The 19036-nt window shown below is 45.7% G+C and overlaps 2 protein-coding genes across 2 annotated transcripts; both read left to right on the top strand.

The window, feature by feature from the left end:
- Nucleotides 1-1545: 1545 nt before the first annotated feature.
- Nucleotides 1546-11926, top strand: LOC102234591 (sprouty-related, EVH1 domain-containing protein 2-like). Its single transcript, XM_023334432.1, has 6 exons — nt 1546-2003; nt 2770-2944; nt 3246-3414; nt 5805-5869; nt 7220-7372; nt 7692-11926. Exons 1-6 carry the CDS (start codon nt 1978-1980, stop codon nt 8382-8384), a joined length of 1281 nt encoding a protein of 426 aa, XP_023190200.1. The 5' UTR covers nt 1546-1977; the 3' UTR covers nt 8385-11926.
- A 640-nt stretch (nt 11927-12566) lies between these two features.
- Nucleotides 12567-18025, top strand: LOC102218920 (ras-related protein Rab-1A). Its single transcript, XM_023334214.1, has 6 exons — nt 12567-12730; nt 14200-14272; nt 14366-14461; nt 14538-14633; nt 17222-17353; nt 17424-18025. Exons 1-6 carry the CDS (start codon nt 12717-12719, stop codon nt 17619-17621), a joined length of 609 nt encoding a protein of 202 aa, XP_023189982.1. The 5' UTR covers nt 12567-12716; the 3' UTR covers nt 17622-18025.
- Nucleotides 18026-19036: the final 1011 nt, after the last annotated feature.

The following is a 19036-nucleotide window of genomic DNA, read 5'->3' as shown; positions in this document are numbered from 1 at the left end:
TTGATGGCTGTTTTAAGAAAGCTTATGTATAAATTTATTTGTCGTTTAAATGAGTCTAATAATAGAATTATAATACTGTTGACTAATATCAAATATAGTGCAGTAAAATACTCATCTGTACTCTGGAGACACTGGTATGATTCCCTTCTGAATAGCTAGGAGTCGCTTTTTATTTTTATTGTACTTTTTCTTTTATCGTCTTTGCTTTCTTTTGTATGTAATCTGGACTCTGAGTCTGTAATAAAATCTCTATGTTTTGTAAAATGCTCATCATACATCAATATCAAAATATTCTGTTTTCCCCACTAAGAATATTTAAATATGCTGAACCACGCATCAGTCAATTCAAAAACACTTTAAAAATAATGTCCTTGTAAATGTATCTATAAAAGCTGTTTGAATAAGGTTTACAGCAAAACATCGTGAAAATCTGTTTAGTATTTAGCGAGTTATGATCGATTAAATGCGCTGATACTTCATTGCTCCTGTCAAACATTAAACACTGAGTGGAGCGGTCGACCTCTCCAAGATGGCCGCCCTGAATCTCGTCAGCAATAGGCAGGATCGGCCATGAGGCGCCTGTTCTTTATCCATCTGTGTTCAAGAGCATCGAACTAAACGGGAAATGGATATTCCGAGTTTTTAATTCGGAGTCACGGAAACTAAATTTGAATTTTGGTTGATTTTATGTTTATATCGAACCTTTTAACGGGACAATTATAAAACACTAAGTTTAAACAATCAACAGCAATATTTAGTGACGGAGGCAGCTGAAGGCCTCCTTGAACATGTCAGGCGGAAAGACTTTCCTGTAATATTTCGCTTTCTAGTTGGACTCAGGCTGGTTCAGTTTAGTCTTCATACCTGAGTCAGGTAACTCCAGGCTGCATGCTGGGTAATTTAAGGACATCAGAAAAATATTTGTCTCCAGCAGGTGAACAACGCCAGTCTGTTCTGTCATCTGATGTTGATATAATGTGATCAACATTTGTAGTAAAATAATTAAATCTGGGCGAAATGTTGACAAAAAGAGTAATTACATTCTGACAAACATCCTGATTTCAGCATCATAATATTCTGGCATTTTGTCTTGAATTTAGTTCATTTAATTTATACTTTTTTTTTCTTCCTATTTCTGGTATTTAGTTGCATTCTTGTCCATTTCTGCCACGAATAAAAAAATTAAAGCCCAACCCAGAGGAGGAGCTTAGCGCTGTCAATCATCCTCACGAACCCCCTGCTAAATGTGCTAATGATGGACAAACAACTTACTGCTACAGTTTATCTGCCGTCGTTGGTGGCAATGCTAATTAGCATTAGCAGTTATGGCAGGCTATGCTAGCTGCAGTGGTTGATTGACAGCACTAAGACCCGCCTCCTGACTGTGATTGGTTGTTTCTGACTGATGTTTAAACCGTCATTACATGATGTTAAATATATAAAAACATTTTTAAAATAAATTTAAAACTCTAAATTATAACTTCCTGTTGTGCTTTTATTTATTTATTTTTCATGGAGGAAATGAGCTTCCATCAGAACCCAGTTCTGGTACCATCCTGTTATACCAGAACTGGGTCCAGCTCAGAACCAGAACCAGAACTACTGAGACAGACCGGCCCATTAATATTATGATGATGATGATGTTGTGGTGAAGACACGTGATCCTTGCGGTCCTTCGGGTCTGACGTCACCCCCCCTCTGAGTCCATCATGGAGTGAGGAGGAGGAGGAGATGGGGATCGTGCGGTGCCTTCCTCCCCGACACCAGAACCTCCTGCTCGGTCTCAGCGTTCCCGGCCCGGTCCGGAGGAGGCGGCGGGGCTGAAGGAGGAGGACGATCCGATGGGAGGAGGAAGAGGAGAAGGAGGAGGAGGAAGAGGAGGCAGAACCGCATCCGCCGCTCGCTGCGGAACCATGAAGACGCCGCACCGCGCGGCGGCCGCGGCAGCTCGACCCAAGCGGAGCTGAACCGGAGAAGATGAACGAGGAGCCGCGGCCCGACGAGTGAGTACCGGTTCTGTTCGTGGTTCTGGTTCTGGTGCGGTATCAGCGACAGGAGGCGTCTCTGAGCTCCACTGATGAAGAGGAGGGTGAGGAGGGCCTCTTCTTCATCGCCGAGACAGGAGATTCGGGGGGGATGAGGGTGACCCGGTTCGGTTCTGAAGCTCAGCTTCCTGAAATGCTGCATGTTGTGAGTCATCGTCGGAGTTCAGCTGCTGGTTCTGGTCCAGACAGAGCCGGTTCAGGTTCCATGTGGACCTCAGCTGCTCCAGGAGGTAACCCAGCAGGAAAACTGGAGCTTTCAGAACCCTGCAGGTTCTGGTCAGCCGGGCCAGTCGGTCCACAGAACCAGCAGCAGAAAGCCTGGAGAGGTTCTGATCAGAGTGGGTTCTGAGACGTGGTTTTGTTCTCAGCGTAGAGGTTCTCACAGAACTGGTTTGTTTATTAAATATGGACCAAGGTGGGCCCGGTTCTGTTTCTGGAACCTGACAGAATTAAAACCCAGGACATTTCCAGGTCCAGTACTAGGTTCTGTAGAACCAGCCTGCGTGAGAGATCCGGACGGATGGAGGTTCAGATGGAGTTGGACATATGATCCGGTTCCGGTTCTGGTTGGCTCCTCCTCTCTCAGCTGGATCTCAGGAACATCCTGTTGGGTCGATCCAACAAGGCGAACCCGTCCTGATCTTCTGGTTCTGTTTGGTTCTGTTGTGGTAAAGGCTGTTTCCTCTGTGGGTTGTGTTCTGATGACCTTTGACCTGTGTTGCAGTGACAGCTACATCGTGCGGGTCACGGCGGTGGTGATGACCCGGGACGAGTCCAGCGGCGGCTGGCTGGCGCTGGACGGCTGCCTGAGCCGGGTCGGGGTCTGCCGGCTGCGGCCCGACGGGCTGCAGGGCCGGAACAGCTTCCTGATCCACGGGGAGCGCCTCAAGGACCGGCAGGTGGGCTCGGTCGGTACCGGTTCTGCTGGGCTGGTACCGGTCCAGAACACCAGGCTTAAAAACAATCAGTAGTGTTTTGAGATCAGAACTTTGTCCCATAAATCTGCAACAAATTAAAAATGTTCTGTCAGCAAGGAGCAGAAGGTCCAGTTGGTCAGAACCGTCCTGACCCGGTTTCTGTTTCTCAGCCAGTTGAAGCGCTAAGTGAAGTTAGCAAACAAATAGAAACAATGTTAGAGTTTAATTCTGTTGTTTGGTTCTGATTCTGTTTTCTGGCCCAACTTTCTGTCTTGATTCACAGGTGATTCTGGACTGTTTCTTAAAGAAAGACCTGGCCTACACAAAGGCCACGCCCACCTTCCACCACTGGCAGGTGGACAATAAGAAGTGCGGCCTGACCTTCCAGTGTTCGTCCGACGCCCGCGCCTTCGACCGCGGCGTGAGGCGAGCGCTGGAGGACCTGGCAGAAGGTAGGACAGGAAATTACTTTAACTAGACCACAACCTTCCTACAGGGGGACGTTAGAGGGGACATAAGATAAGATAAGATAAATCTTTATTGTCATTGTCACAAGGACAACGAAATTCAAAAGGTGCCATCAGTCAGTGAATATGCTTAAAAACAAAAAATAACTGTCTCACAATTCACACACAATGCAAACAACTCAAACAACTGGAAAATAAAAATCAGAATAGCCACATTCTCACATCCATCATTCATGATGATTAATGGTTGTTTTTGATTGCATTTAGTTTTGTTATTGCTGTCGGGTAGAAACTGTCTCTGAGACGTTGGTTCTGGTTCTGGTTGCTCTGTATCTTCTGCCTGAAGGCAGCAGTGTGAACAGAGAAGGTCCGGGGTGAGAAGTGTCCTTTGTGATGTGTTGTGCTTTTCTTAGACAGCGGTCGCTGTGCAGGTCCTCCAGTGAGGGGAGAGGGCAGCCAATGATTTTTTGGGCTGTATTCACAACCCTTTGGAGAGCTTTCCATTGAGCCCTAGTGCTGCTGTTATACCAGACGCAGATACAGTAGGTCAGTATGCTCTCTATGGAGCACTTGTAGAAGGACACCAGCAGCTTCTCCTTGATGCTGTTCCTCCTGAGAACCCTCAGGAAGTTCAGTCTTTGCTGGGCCTTTTTTATCAGCTCCAAGGTGTTCATGTTCCATGTGAGGCCCTGCTCAATGTGGACCCCCAGGAAACGGAAATCAGCTACCCTCTCCACACATTTTCCCCCAATGGTTAGTGGTGTAATGTCCATTTTATTCCTCCTGTAATCTATTATGAGTTCTTTTGTCTTTGAGTTGTTGAGGAGCAGATTGTTCTCCCTGCACCACACCACCAGCCGCTCCACCTCTCCCCTGTAGGCGGACTCGTCCTCCTGAGATGAGCCCCACCACTGTGGTGTCATCAGCAAACTTGATGATGGTGTTGCTGTGGTGGGCAGAGGTGCAGTCGTATGTGTACAGACAATAGAGCAGGGGGCTCAGCACACAGCCCTGTGGAGAGCCAGTACTAAGGCTGAGGGCAGTGGATGTATGTTTTCCCACCCTAACTCTCTGCTGTCGGTTGGTCAGGAAGCTCAGAATCCACATGCAGGTGGAGTGAGGGAGGCCCAGGTCCCCCAGTTTGTCCACCAGTCTGTGAGGGAGGATGGTATTAAAAGCAGAGCTGTAGTCTACAAAGAGCATCTGCACATAGCTCCCCTGCTGCTCCAGATGTGACAGAGCAGCATGGAGGGCCGTGATCACAGCGTCCTCTGTGGATCTGTTGGCTCTGTAGGCGAACTGGTGGGGGTCAAAGCCAGGAGGGAGAAGTGCTGTGATGTGACCCCGGACCAGTTTTTCAAAACACTTCGTCACCACAGGGGTTAGTGCCACTGGCCGGTAGTCGTTGAGGCAGGAGATGTGAGGTTTCTTGGGTATGGGGACTATGGTGGAAGATTTCAGGCAGGATGGGACTGTAGACAGGGCTAGGGACTGGTTGAAGATCCTGGTGAAGACTCCAGCCAGCTGATCGGCGCAGTCTTTCAGGACACGTCCAGGGACGCCATCAGGTCCAGCAGCCTTCCTTGGGTTGACAGCCCGCAGTGTGCGCCTCACCTCGTGCTCCTCTACAGCGAGGGGTGTGGTGTTGTGGGTTGCTTGGTGTAGTGTGGCTGCCTCTGTTGGCTTCACCTCAAAGCGGACATCCTGAGGACATTAGAGGGGACATCCTGAGGACATTAGAGGGGACATCCTGAGGACATTAGAGGGGACATCCTGAGGACATTAGGGGGGACATCCTGAGGACATTAGGGGGGACATCCTCATCTGTGGTCCCTCTGTTAAAGGACGTTGTCCTTCCAGAGTCTCTAAGTGTCCCTCGGTGAGACAGGCTTTCTGACCACAACATGTTTTGGCTTTTGGGGCGTCTTTAAAGCGAGAGCTGTGTTCCTGCCACCAGCAGGGGGCGCCTTGATCCTGATCCCACTGGAAGTCGGTGGTTTGGGCCCCTAGTTGGGACGGGAGGAGGTCTTGGCAGAACCAGAACCTGCAGGAAGGAGGATATGTCCCTTTTGGCTGCGAACGCCCAAGGATCCCTCAGAGGAGAGCCATGTTGGATTTCCCTCCTGTTACCATGGCAACCTGATCTCTGATAAGCAGCAGACAATGGAGGGACGGATGGAGGTTCATCTCTGAGGCCTCCAAGGAAACGACCGAAGACTGAACTGGAGAAGGATCCGGGTCAGAAGAGAGCAGAAGCCCGAAGTGATGCCAACCTTCCTGCTCTGTCCTGAACCGGGCCCACGGCGGTTCCTGTAGCGGTCCAGCAGGAGGAAAACCCTGAATCGCTGATCCCTGATCTGCTCTCTGCTCCGCAGGTTCCACCACGTCTTCATCGACGCTGCAGAACGAAGCCGAGCTTGGGGACGACGACGTCTTCACGGTGAGCCGCGTGGATATGTAAGGTCTGACCACGTTCCATCGGGAAACCGTCCAGAACCGGTTCCGTTAGAGTCCAGATTACTGCAGGAAGCAGACAAAGCGTTTGGGGCAGCGATCTTCATCCACTTACAGGATTTAAAGTAGAAACAGGGAGAAAAAAATCAACTTGGAAAAAGAAGATTTCAAATCTGCTGCTTCCTGTTTGAGTCCAGAGGATTTCTACATAGATCTGTCATAGATCTGTTATACGTCTGTTATAGATCTATCATAGATACTGTTAGAGCCGCTGGCTTCGCTTTTCCAGCTTAGAGGCTTCAGACATTTACTGATCCACCAGGATCTGAACTGATCTTCTTCTCTCTGCCGTTTCCTCGGCGCCCAGGAGATTAAATCAGGAATACATTTCTGCTAAAACAAAAATACCTGGATAACTAACCCAGTAATTCTTCCATAACCTGGAAATGAATAAAAATCACAGCTAGAATGAATTTACACATCAGGCCTTTTAAAAATGTGACTTTTCAAATGCTTCCAATAACAACTAATTTATTTATAAATTAAATTATTTCATTAAACAATTCAAACTTTTGTATCAGGAAATAGTTTACAATAAATACATCTTGATATATTATTTTGTTACACAGCCTTGTTCATGTTAATATTATCATTACTGTTGTTAGTACTGTTAGCGCCAACATTAGCATATTACTGAATGTATTGCATTAAGCAAGAATCTGAATGAATAGTTATTTAATAAATATTGAATGAACAATATTCATAGAGGATGAGATCATTTTGAGATGTTTTTGGAGAAGGTTGGCTTTTAATACGTTTATACCTCTACCCACTCCCTAAGACCCTACTGAAGAGTAGTACTCTTAAGTACTTGTAGTAGTTTGAAGATGACTCAGTTCTGAACTGTAGCTGTTTTCACTGAACAAAATAAAATTACAAAAGCACCTTCTCTCTCAGCTAGTTCTGGCCTAGTCAAAGGATACAGACCTGTGACATTAGCATCATTACCAGCCTTAGCATTTCTACAACAATAGCACTACATTGATGTAAAATGTATTTGGAACATTATGACAAAGTCCAGCAAACTGCAGATGTTTTTATTTGTAGAGGTTTTTCAGTATCTGGTAGCTACTAGCTGTGTAGGTTAGCTTTACGTTAGCAGTAAGCTAAGTGAGCTAGTTCCCACAAGCTATTTCTGTACAAGAGGCCACCTCTGTTCACCAAGCTAAACCCTGTTAGCCCTGGAGCCCGTAGGACCTGCCCTCTAGTGGACGCTCTGGGCATCACAAGCTGAAGTATCTGTGGGTTTTCACTTCTTCCTCCGTTTGTCCTGCAGACGGCCACCGACAGCTCGTCCAACTCGTCTCAGAGGAGAGAGCCCGCCATGCACGCGGCGCCGGCTCACTTCTGCGAGCCGCGCCGGCACCACTGCATCCTGGGACATTTCTATGAGCACCACCGGCCCTCGGACCACTACTTCCTGGACCCGGTGAGTCCGCAGGCCCTTGTTCTGATGCTTCTGCGTTAGAGCTGCACAATATATTGCAAATATAATATCAGCGTGGAGAGCAAAGTCTGCTGGCTGATTTATTGTACGAGTTCTTTAGCCAGCAGGACAGAAAATCATGGCAGTAAAAACTCAAATTAGACACAAATAGCATAAAAAAAACGGGCATATTTTGCTCCTGATATCGTTATTTGCCAATATTATCGCCATTGGAAGGTTTTCCAGCAGCTCTACTTGCATCAACTTGTAGAAACATCAAGGTTTGTTTCTGAGACTCATGCTCTCCGCTCGGCTCCGGCAGGCGGTCCACATCTTTCCTCGTCACGCCAGCTTCCCTCTGGAGGAGGAGGACATCGTTCGCTTCAGCCCCCGTGAGCGCAGCTGGCTCACCGGCTACGAGGACTACCGTCACGCCAACGCCACGCGAGACAAGCTCCCGCAGCTGCGCAACCCGGACACCTGCGTGCATTTCACCAAGAGCGACGCGCCGAAACGCGACTACACGTACCCGTACCCGCTGAGCTGCGGCGTGCAGCGGGGCTTCGACAGCAAGCCGGGCCGCCTCGAGGCGGGCGGCGGCCGCAGGGCGGTGGTGACGCTGCAGCCGCGGCCTCCGGCGTCCAAAGGGAAGTGTCACATGGAGGACGGGGAGCGGCTCCGCTGCGTCTACTGTCAGGACATGTTCAACCACGAGGACAACGGGCGGGGCCAGTGCCAGGAGGCGCCGGACCCCATCCAGACCTGCATCCGCCGGGTCAGCTTCATGTGGTGCGCCGACAGCCTGCTGTACCACTGCATGTCCGACCCGGAGGGCGACTACTCGGACCCCTGCTCCTGCGACACCAGCGACGAGCGCTTCTGCCTGCGCTGGGCGGCGCTGGTCGGCCTGTCGCTGCTGGCGCCCTGCATGTGTTGCTACGCCCCCCTGAGGGCGTGCCACCGCTGCGGCGTGGCCTGCCGCTGCTGCGGCGGCAAGCACAGGGCCGTGGGCTGAGCCGCGCAGGCCCCGCCCACTCCACAGAGACCGTCACCGCTGTTCTTTCTGTTGTTGATGTGGTTCATCTGTAGAAGGAAGTGAAACTTCGTGTCAACCGTTGTGCTTTTTCTGTCACTCTGAGGACCAAATGAAGAAAATGTCTCCATGAAAGTTTGGATATTTGGAGGCGCCAGGTTCACCTGGAGAACGTCCAGCAGGATTCCTGCAGGTCAGTGAAGGTGGAGCTGCTGTTCATCTGGAAGAAGCTGCTTCATTCTCTTGTTCAGACAGAATATCACAGCAACTCAGACATTTATTCTACACAGAGGGATATTTCTGATATTTCTGGCTTACAGCTAATAAGATTCAAAATGTTATTCAGAAAATTAGAAAATTTCATTTCCAAAAAAGAAAGAAAAAAAAATCCCCCAAACCTTCAGATGAGCTCTTCACTGTTCTCTCAGTGTTGTTGCTTGTTCACCTTTTCTACACACTTTCTCCTTCCACTCAATTTTTCCTTAGTAGTCTTGTACAGTGGTGTGTGTTAGCCACCGCCTCCTAAGCTTTTGCAGCTTTCCCTCCTTGTTGTCATGGCAGCAGGCTTCCTCATGACACAACTGGATCGTTTTATTGGTCTGGTGGTTCGGGTTTTTCAGAATCTGAACAAAACATCTTTAACTGGACGTTTATCCCTCTGTGTGGCATAAATATGAGACCTGATTGAAATTTAATATTTCATCTTTCTAGAACTTAACTTGGCATTTTGGAAAAATAAAGTAAACATTAGTCACTGAAAAGTCCAAGATGGCCGCCATGGTGGTGAAGGAGAAAATATGTTTGCACTATAATCAGCAGTGGCCACAGCTAACCAAAAACTTCCATTTACTAATGACGTATTCGTTAAACAAAAACCTTAGCTCAGCTACACTAAAGACATAAAAACATTAGCAGAGCTAATGCTAACCTGCTAAACACAAAAAATTAGCAGAAGCTAACCATTAAGTTGCTAACTTGTATGAACAGGATGACCAAATTTAAAAACAATTGGACTTGGATGACATAAAATTCATCCAAGTCATGAAAATGGTAACAATAACTGGTTTAAAAGGCTCAAAAATGATGACGGCCATCTTGAAAAATAGTCGTCACCCTGAAATTCAAGTAGCTGGTGGGAAAAATGAAAAACCTAAGACCTGAATTTTTATGCTTGTATCCACACTGGAATTTTTTTACAGTAAAATGATGCATTTAACTGTTTATAATAATGGAGAATCTCCTGGTTTATCACCAACACACACACACATATATATACACACACATATGCACACACCATGGCGGTATGTAAAGTGTGTCAGCAGAGGCGCTGTGGTGAAAACCAGCCGGTGAGTCCTCAGCTCAGCTGCTTGGTTCTGGAGCAGGCCGTCCAAACACCACGAGGATTTTTGGGCCCAGATTCCTGAGAATTGATGATTTTGACCCAAGTGGCGTAAAGTCTGGAGGAGCGTTGCTGCTCTGCTGCCTGGAGCCCAGCAGAGGCGCTGCAGCAGATAACAGGAACACATGCGGATGATCACAATCCGGGTTAAAGAACAGCTAACAGAAATCAGAGCTGAAGTTTGAAATCTATTTTTTTATTGGTGTAATTACAGTTCCCCCAGCATTTCAGAGCAAGGTTATAACGTATATTAATACAGGTTATAACGTATATTAATACAGGTTATAACGTATATTAATACAGGTTATAACGTATATTAATACAGGTTATAACGTATATTAATACAGGTTATAGCGTATATTAATACAGGTTATAACGTATATTAATACAGGTTATAACGTATATTAATACAGGTTATAACGTATATTAATACAGGTTATAGCGTATATTAATACAGGTTATAGCGTATATTAATACAGGTTATAACGTATATTAATACAGGTTATAACGTATATTAATACAGGTTATAACGTATATTAATACAGGTTATAACGTATATTAATACAGGTTATAGCGTATATTAATACAGGTTATAGCGTATATTAATACAGGTTATAGCGTATATTAATACAGGTTATAACGTATATTAATACAGGTTATAACGTATATTAATACAGGTTATAGCGTATATTAATACAGGTTATAGCGTATATTAATACAGGTTATAACGTATATTAATACAGGTTATAGGGTATATTAATACAGGTTATAACGTATATTAATACAGGTTATAACGTATATTAATACAGGTTATAACGTATATTAATACAGGTTATAACGTATATTAATACAGGTTATAGCGTATATTAATACAGGTTATAACGTATATTAATACAGATATTTTTGATGCAACATAAGCTACAGAAACTGGGCCTTAATGGCAGCAGCAGGAAGCAGTCGACTCAAGTTTTACACCCAACATCGGGTCAGAACCCAGTGGGGAAACGATCCAGACGTTTGTTCAGATATAAATTTATTGATGTTTCTGGGCTGAATGTGTTTTTAAGTATAGCTTGACATCGGGACGAATGGCGTTTGGGAAATTCATTTGTGGTTTTTAAGTTTAACGGACGATGAGTTCCGGTCCGGTCCGGTCCGGTCCAGTCCGTGAGGCCTAGCTTAGCAGCGCCTGCTAGCTCTTAGCTTCCTGGTTGTCCTTGATGTTCTTGTGCAAAGTGATCCAGTTCCTGTAAAATCATTAGCGATGCTAGCAGTTAGCATTGTGCTAACATAGGCCACATGGTGCTGCAGCTGAAATGTTCTGCTGAAGCTCGGTGGCAAACAGGAAGTCAGGACAAGATGAGGTCAGTTCCATCTGCTTTTCCAGACGTTTCCTGGTACAGACTGTAAAGTTGGTGGAAGGAAAACATCTGTGAAAACTGTCGGCGATGGCCTTGCAGTAAACAGTCTGGTCAGAGCGCAGCAGCTGGTTCCCAGTCTGGTTCCCAGTCTGGTCAGAATGCAGCAGCTGGTTCCCAGTCTGGTTCCCAGTCTGGTCAGAATGCAGCAGCTGGTTCCCTCCAGAGAGAAGCAGCAGTCTGGACCGTCATGTCCGCCGTCAGAGATGAGTCCCCAATAAAAAATTAAGCGTCGAACAGGAAGTGTGTCCGGCGTCTTGAGAAGCCACTTCCTGTCCGTGTGTCGGCCGGCGGTGGCTCTCTCCAGGGAAAGTGCCTGAAGCCTCTTCATCATGTCTTCATCAGTCTAATAACTATGATGAAAAAAACGAAGGTGCAGTCCACCAGTTTGTCTTTTTATACATAATTACATTTATACCAGTGTAAAAACTGAATATATGAATATATACTGTATATGTATATGTATCAGGTCAGCAATGTACATTTTTCAGTTCTATTTTTTTATTGTTTCTAAAATGATGGATGTCAAAGATACAAAGAAAAAGACTAAAATCTGAAAAATAAAATAAAAGCTCAAATCTACTGAGTTTGTTTTGATTTTACTGACAGCGACTCGTTATGCAACAAGTCCAAGTTAAAAATGTTCACCAGCACAGAGTTTCCAGGTGAAGGAGGTCAGGTTCCCAGTCTGGTTCCCACACATGCACAGGAACAACATGCAGAAAGACCCGGGCCGGGAATCGAACCCAGGACGTTCTTGGTCCTAATTGAAGCAGCCGTCTGATTGGCTGCTTCAAACAATAAGTCAAAACAACTTCTTCCCAGGTTAGCAGGACTCCAGTCAACATTTTGGGACTTTTCAACCTCCATACGTGTCCTAGTGACTCCAAATTTTAAAATATAAAGACAGACAGAGTGAAGGAGAAGAGTTATTTTGAATATTTAATATTATAATATATTAAATAATATATATATTGAAATATATATTATAATATATTTAATCTGTGAAATCTGTAATTTTGTTCATATTTTAAATTGTGTAAATGTGTTGAATTTCTTTTTTAACAATAAAACCAGGAGCAGAAGGCTCCCTGTTGGATTCAGATAAACACATTTTTATATTCCATGTTTTTTAGGGAGCTAACGCCCAAAACCACTAAAGAGATTTGCTGTAATCCAGACGGCTTTCCTGCCAGCAGCCATCTCTGTCTACAATATGTCTTTGAAGACTTTGAAATAATGCGTTACAATAGCATTTAATTTCACTTTGGGATCAATAAAGCAGTTTTGAATTTAATTTAATTTGAAAACTACAGTACCCATGATTCCTTTAGGCCAGTATTTCCGGGTTGGTGGTACTCAGACGGCCATATTTGATTCGGTTACACTCTTCTGACAACTACTCGCTTCAAAGTAACGACAGAACCAGTCCAGAATCTCTCCGAATCACCTTCAGCTGCTTCCACAGACGACACACTTCACAACCAGCAGACAACCATGAATCCGGAATAGTAAGTCTGGTTCTGGTCCGGACTGACACGTCCAGGTCCGGTCTGAGCTGTCACTTCACCGGGGAGGCTAACGCCTAGCTAGCCGGGCGCAGCGTCGCCTTAGCTGCTTTTCTTCTCGGTGTTCAGTCGTTAACATGACCGTCCGACCGGACACATACCGACAGCCGTTTAGTCGAAGTCAGAACCGGCTCCTGACAGCGAGACTGAGCCGGGAGAAGGCCGAGAAATGACGGGAGTGACCGGTCCTATCACACCTAGCTGTTAGCGGCTAACGGCTAACTGTGTTTACTCTAATGAGTTACTGTGTGACCAAGGGGCAGGGACTGTCTGACGGGTCACTTACTTTCTGACTAATTACTTACTTTCTGATGGTTTAGTTACTTCCTGACTGATTAGTTGTTTTCTGACGGCTTAGTTACTTTCTGAGGGTTTATTACTTGCCTCAGGGATGGGTTAGTTATTTTCTAACCAAAGTCGTTGATGACCCGTTTCCATGGAAACTTGTTTAATATTTCTAATTTTAGCTTTTGTTTTTGTCAAAAACAATGAAAATTTGCTGGGCCTAACATGATTTAGCCAACAGGCGTATTTAAGTCCATTTGTTGTGTTCACATTCAGTCACTAATTATGACTCTAAACTTAAATAATTAAATGATTATGAAATCTTTTTTGTTTTAACTCAGTAAACAAAGTCCTTTATTGTTCTCAAAGGGAATTTAAATGCTATAACTCTTTGGTTGTCCAGTAGCAGTCAGTCTTGTAGTGAATATGGAGAGGCCTCTGACTGAAGCCCATTGCTGTGACAATCTCATCACATGCTAACATGCTAACAGCTCAGAATGCAGACATGATATTCCACAGTAACGTCCTGGATGACATCATCAGTTGTTGGTCAGACAGCTGAGCAGAGTCCTGGAGTCGTGGATGGGATTTTTGCTCTGATGGAGGAAACGGTTTGGACTTCCTCCAGCTCCTCTGGAGCGAGGGGTCAAAGTTCAGGTTTATTTAAGCTTTTAAGAAGCTAATCAGCTGCTCCTGGTGATAGAAACAAACCATAAAACCATTGTGACATCTGAAATTAATAATCTGACAGATTTATTATAGGACGATGATTTGAAACAAACAGAAAAAAAAAAACAAAGAAAAAAGGCAGGAAAAAATCAGGTTCTTTTTTCACACTACAAACATGGATTTCAGATTTTTGTAACTGAAACCAGTTTAGAGAAACCAGTTGTGTTACAGAGGATTCTTTATTTATTCATGAGATTAAACCGACCAGAACATCTCAGGTCCAGTTGGTGTCAACTGGTTGGGCCTGAATCATGTCAGAGCCGACAACCATGACCTGTGTGTGTGTGTGTGTGTGTGTGTGTGTGTGTGTGTGTGTGTGTGTGTGTGTGTGTGTGTGTGTGTGTGTGTGTGTGTGTGTGTGTGTGTGTGTGTGTGTGTGTGTGTGTGTGTGCTCGCAGTGACTACTTATTCAAGCTGCTGCTGATCGGTGACTCCGGTGTCGGGAAGTCCTGTCTCCTGCTGCGGTTTGCAGTAAGTCTGACCCGTCTGTGATTGGCTGCAGCGCTGTCTGACCCGTCTGTGATTGGCTGCAGCGCTGTCTGACTCGTCTGTGATTGGCTGCAGGACGACACGTACACAGAGAGCTACATCAGCACCATCGGGGTGGACTTTAAGATCCGGACCATCGAACTGGACGGGAAGACCATCAAGCTGCAGATCGTAAGGAGCCGCCGATCGTAGCAGGACGCCGCTGTAATGTGAGCTGACCGCTGACCTTTGACCTGCTTCTCTGCAGTGGGACACAGCGGGCCAGGAAAGGTTCAGAACCATCACATCCAGTTACTACAGAGGAGCTCATGGCATCATAGTGGTGTATGACGTGACGGATCAGGTCAGTGACCTCTGACCTTTAATCAGCAGCATTAGCTTAGCTGATGTTAGCTTCAGTCATCAGGAAATGTCGATATCTGGTTTTATTTTCCTGATGCTGTTATGTTGTGTGTACTTATAGATAGAGAACCACTTCCAACAGCGGGAGGTCACTGACCTTTTCTTGACCCTCCTTTATTTTCTGCTTAATGTTCAGGTTAGGAGCAAACTACTGCAGCAGTAGGCCTGTCATGATAACAAATTTTGCTGAGCGATTAATTGTCTCAAAATATTATTTCAGTAAATGATAATATTGTTTGAAGACCTTTTTATATTGATGTAATGGTAGCAAGCACATCCTGCCAAAAAACACTTTATTTTTAAAAGAACTCTTAACAATGAAACTGGTCGACAAAATAAACCAAAAATAAAATGGACTCTCAGTCTCCATCAACAAAAATACACTTGAGTAAAAACTAAACACAATATAAAACTAAAGTTTAAATAAAAACTACATTCTTTGGGGCGTGCTGTGGTGGCGCACGCCCCACGTTTGGAGGCCTTAGACCCGCGGACGTTGCGGGTTCGACTCCCGGTCCCGACGACCTTTGCCGCATGTCCTCCTTCAAAAAATGGCGCCGGCTCAGCTGGCTGCCTGCAGACGCAGCTCCTGTCGTGTGCTATAACTGCGAAATAATTTCCCTGCTGGGATGAATAAAGTAAAAATTATTAAATTATTATTATTATTCAACCAGAAGAGTTAGGATTATGAAGTCTGTTGTCCTGGTGGCTGGACTAGATGCAGATAGAGAAGACGTTCATATCCGACTACCTGATGCAACAGTTCACTCCTCCCTTAAGCCCAGTTCACACTACACGATTTTTGCCCTGATTTTCCCTTAGAACGTCTTAGATCTTCGAACGTTCTAAGATTGTCTCTTGCGATAATCGTAACCGATCATCCTGTAGTGTGAGGTGTGATACAGCTGATCGGGTCCAGTCGGTAGAACATCGTGTCGGCGTTCTATCAGATCGTCATCCGCCGTCAGAAGAGCCTACATGCAGTGAGGACGCATGGCTGACCGTCAGAGGAGCTGTCAGTTCAGCATACGCGACAAGTTGTGACGAAAATGAGTCATTAAATTGTTTTCAATGATAATTAGATAGATATACATGCATTGTTGTGGTTTCAAAGTCTATTTAAAGCAGAGTCTAGCTGCAGCTGCAGTCAGCTACAACACTCCGTGTAAAACTCATTAACCTATTTAACCGCTAAGTCAGGATGCCACACAGCTGTTAATAGCAAAGTGTGTGATGATCTACGTCATGATTCTACGTTGCTGATTAAATAAAATCATATGGTGATGACAGCGTATACTTGTCTGGCAGATATAGCCGTCAGTTCGTGCTAATTGTATGACGATCTGACAGAAGAGCGGCTCCGATCTAAATTACACATATTCAACATGTTATATTGTCTTGGCCAGTTTATCACTGCAGTGTTTGGTTTTCCCCGACTGGGAGAACCTGTTGAATGTGACAGGTAGCCAATCAGAAAGCTCAGATTCCCCTCCGTACTTTCTGAGGGGAAATTATGGAAAGGAAACCCAAACAGCCGATACGGCGCAAGCAGACATTGGAGATGATATGTGGAAACAACATTAATGTTTATTCAACATTTCGTGCAAAGAATATAGAAATGACAAGGTGAGGAGTTGGAGTGAAACTGGTACCGCAGTTGATAAACCCGGTAACTTTGGACCTGTTCTTTGTTAACGTGACATAAACAGGTTCTAATGATTTTATTCAGCCACATGCATTGCAGGTAGATTGTAGTAAAACATTGATTAATGCCTGGTTTTAAAATTACTTAACTGGACTTGTAGCCATTATTTGGTGCAAATTGTTCTCAATGTAATTAAAATAAGCTCACAAGCAATCGCTATTACTTCTACATCATCAGCCGTGTTTGTTTGCTCTAAATTCACTGTGATTTAGTGGCTTTTATGGGATTTTTTGTGTAAAATCTGAATGTTGGTGAGAGAAATCGGTTTGTGTGGTGTGTTGCTCTTGCTCTGCACTATCCAACCCGTTATGCCTACGATTTGTTTGTCGGTTACTATGTTTCTCAGGTTTTGAAAATGGGCCAACGGTCAGCCGACAATTCGAAAATCCCGCAGTGTGAACTGGGCATTAGGCTAAAGAAATGAGGAGGGCAGGGTCAGTGGAGAGCGCCGGAGTGGAGCCTTTTTTCTTCCAGTGTCATCAGTAGAAAGAAAAAGGCAGGAAGAAACGATAAAGCCAATAATTAAAATGAGGTGCGATTAATTGAATGCTACAAACGTTGGCTGATGCCTCTTCCTCTGCTACGAAGGTTTGTTAGAAATGCTTTGATGGCCTGTAGTGGTAAATAAACATGTGACCAAGATTTAAGAAGAGATTTCTAATTTGTATGAAGAAGCAATATGTAAAATTTTAGTATAATTGATGAAAAATCTCAGCATGTATTTTGATTATGCAAATTATGTTGCCCCGCCCCTTTTCATATGGAGTCCCCACGCTGCCTGTAGCCCCGCCCCCTCAGTGACGCTGCGTTCTGCTGCTCCTCAGGAGTCGTTCAACAACGTGAAGCAGTGGCTGCAGGAGATCGACCGCTACGCCAGCGAGAACGTCAACAAGCTGCTGGTCGGCAACAAGAGCGACCTGACCACCAAGAAGGTGGTGGACTACACTACAGCCAAGGTATGACCCTTGAACCCTGACCTCAGATCTGAAGCAGGCCGAGTAGCATTCTGACCTTTGACCCCTGCAGGAATTCGCGGACCACCTGGGCATCCCGTTCCTGGAGACGAGCGCTAAGAGCGCCACCAACGTGGAGCAGGCCTTCATGACCATGGCGGCTGAGATCAAGAAGCGGATGGGCCCCGGGGCCACGGCCGGCGCCGCCGACAGGTCCAACGTGAAGATCCAGAGCAAGCCGGTCAACACTTCGTCCGGCGGCTGCTGCTGAGAGCCGCCGCCGCTCCTCCCCCCGGCCAGCAGTAGGACAATAAGCCCCTCCCCCAAAGCCCCCCGCCGTCTCCTCGTCACTCGGAACCGTTTTTAAGTCTCCTGGGTCCGGACAGAGCGCGCTCAGACCGGCAGCGCGCGCGCCTCCACGCCTCGCCCCCTCAGCAGGCTCCGCCCCCTCAGCCACGTGCCTTCAGGGCAGAAGAAGAACCCGCGCCGCCCAGACAACATTCCCGTCAGGCGGCGCGCGCGCCGCCGGCCCGGTCGGAGCGGCGCTCCCACAAACTGTATATATTTATACATAAATGTTTGCAGAAGCTGTAGAAGAAGAAAACTGAGCAGCTGATTGGCTGCGGACGCCGCGGCTCAGAGTCTATTAAACAATGAAGGAGATGTTTCATAACAGATCGCCTGTCTGGTCTCTTCTTCTGCAGGAAGGCGAATCCTCCAGCAGTTCCCCCACATGGCCTCCAGGGGGCGCCTCAGCGTGTGTAGATGAGGTCATGTTGAGTCAGAGGTCACAGACCTAGTTCTGTCTGGTTCTGATGTCTCTGCCCCAACAGATGAACGCTAACCAGGCTGTTAGCTTTGATTTAAATGAACTCAGGGTTTCAGCATCTTTGCAGTTTTCTGGAAGTTTGTCCCAGTTTAGGGTTAAGGTTGATTCTAAATCAGCTTTTGCTGAGTATCAGAACGACCAATCAGAAGACATGGAGGCACATGGCTTTACAGATTTAAACATGGAGGCTCCATCACTGCCATACTGGTTGCTCTGTCCACTTCCTGTCTCCTCTGGTGACTACTTCCTGTTTCCTGAACAGATCAGCAGTCTGCAGCTCTTTGGAAAAAACTAAAACAATTACCGCCGTTTTTTGTTGTTTGTTTTTCAGGGAAGTGACTAACACATTAATTTAGGTTAATTACATTAACATCTTAAACAATTTCACACAAAAGTCTGAAGTGCCCGGAACCTTTGTATTGTGTTTCTGGTACAACCGTAAATCTGACGCACCAACACACTCTAACCGTAGCTTCTGTCTCAGCCGCTAACAGCAGCGATGGAGCGGCTTCTGTTAATTTCTGCTTCAAACAGGATGTGGGTTAAGCACAACCCACATGTGGAGGCCTTAGTCCTCGGCGCAGCTGTCGCAGGTTCGATTCCCGGCATGGCGACCTTTGCCTTTCTCTCCTTACCCACTTTCCTGTCAATTAACTTATCAAATAAAGGCCACTAGAGCCAATAAAACCTTTTAAAAAGTCAATAAAAATTCAGCTTCAAACAGATCTGATGCTGGAAAACATACTTTGTTTAAGTTGTGCTAAAAGAAATCTATGCTAGCCTAAATTAGCATCTCAATGCTACAGATGTAGCAGCTAATGTTAGGGTCCAGCTTTCTAAACGAGCTCCGTGAATGA

The sequence above is a fragment of the Xiphophorus maculatus genome, chromosome 5 (genome assembly GCF_002775205.1).
Source record: "Xiphophorus maculatus strain JP 163 A chromosome 5, X_maculatus-5.0-male, whole genome shotgun sequence".
NCBI classification, from domain to species: domain Eukaryota; kingdom Metazoa; phylum Chordata; class Actinopteri; order Cyprinodontiformes; family Poeciliidae; genus Xiphophorus; species Xiphophorus maculatus.
Note: the sequence above shows the minus strand (reverse complement) of the source record. Positions and strands in the feature narration are given on the sequence as shown.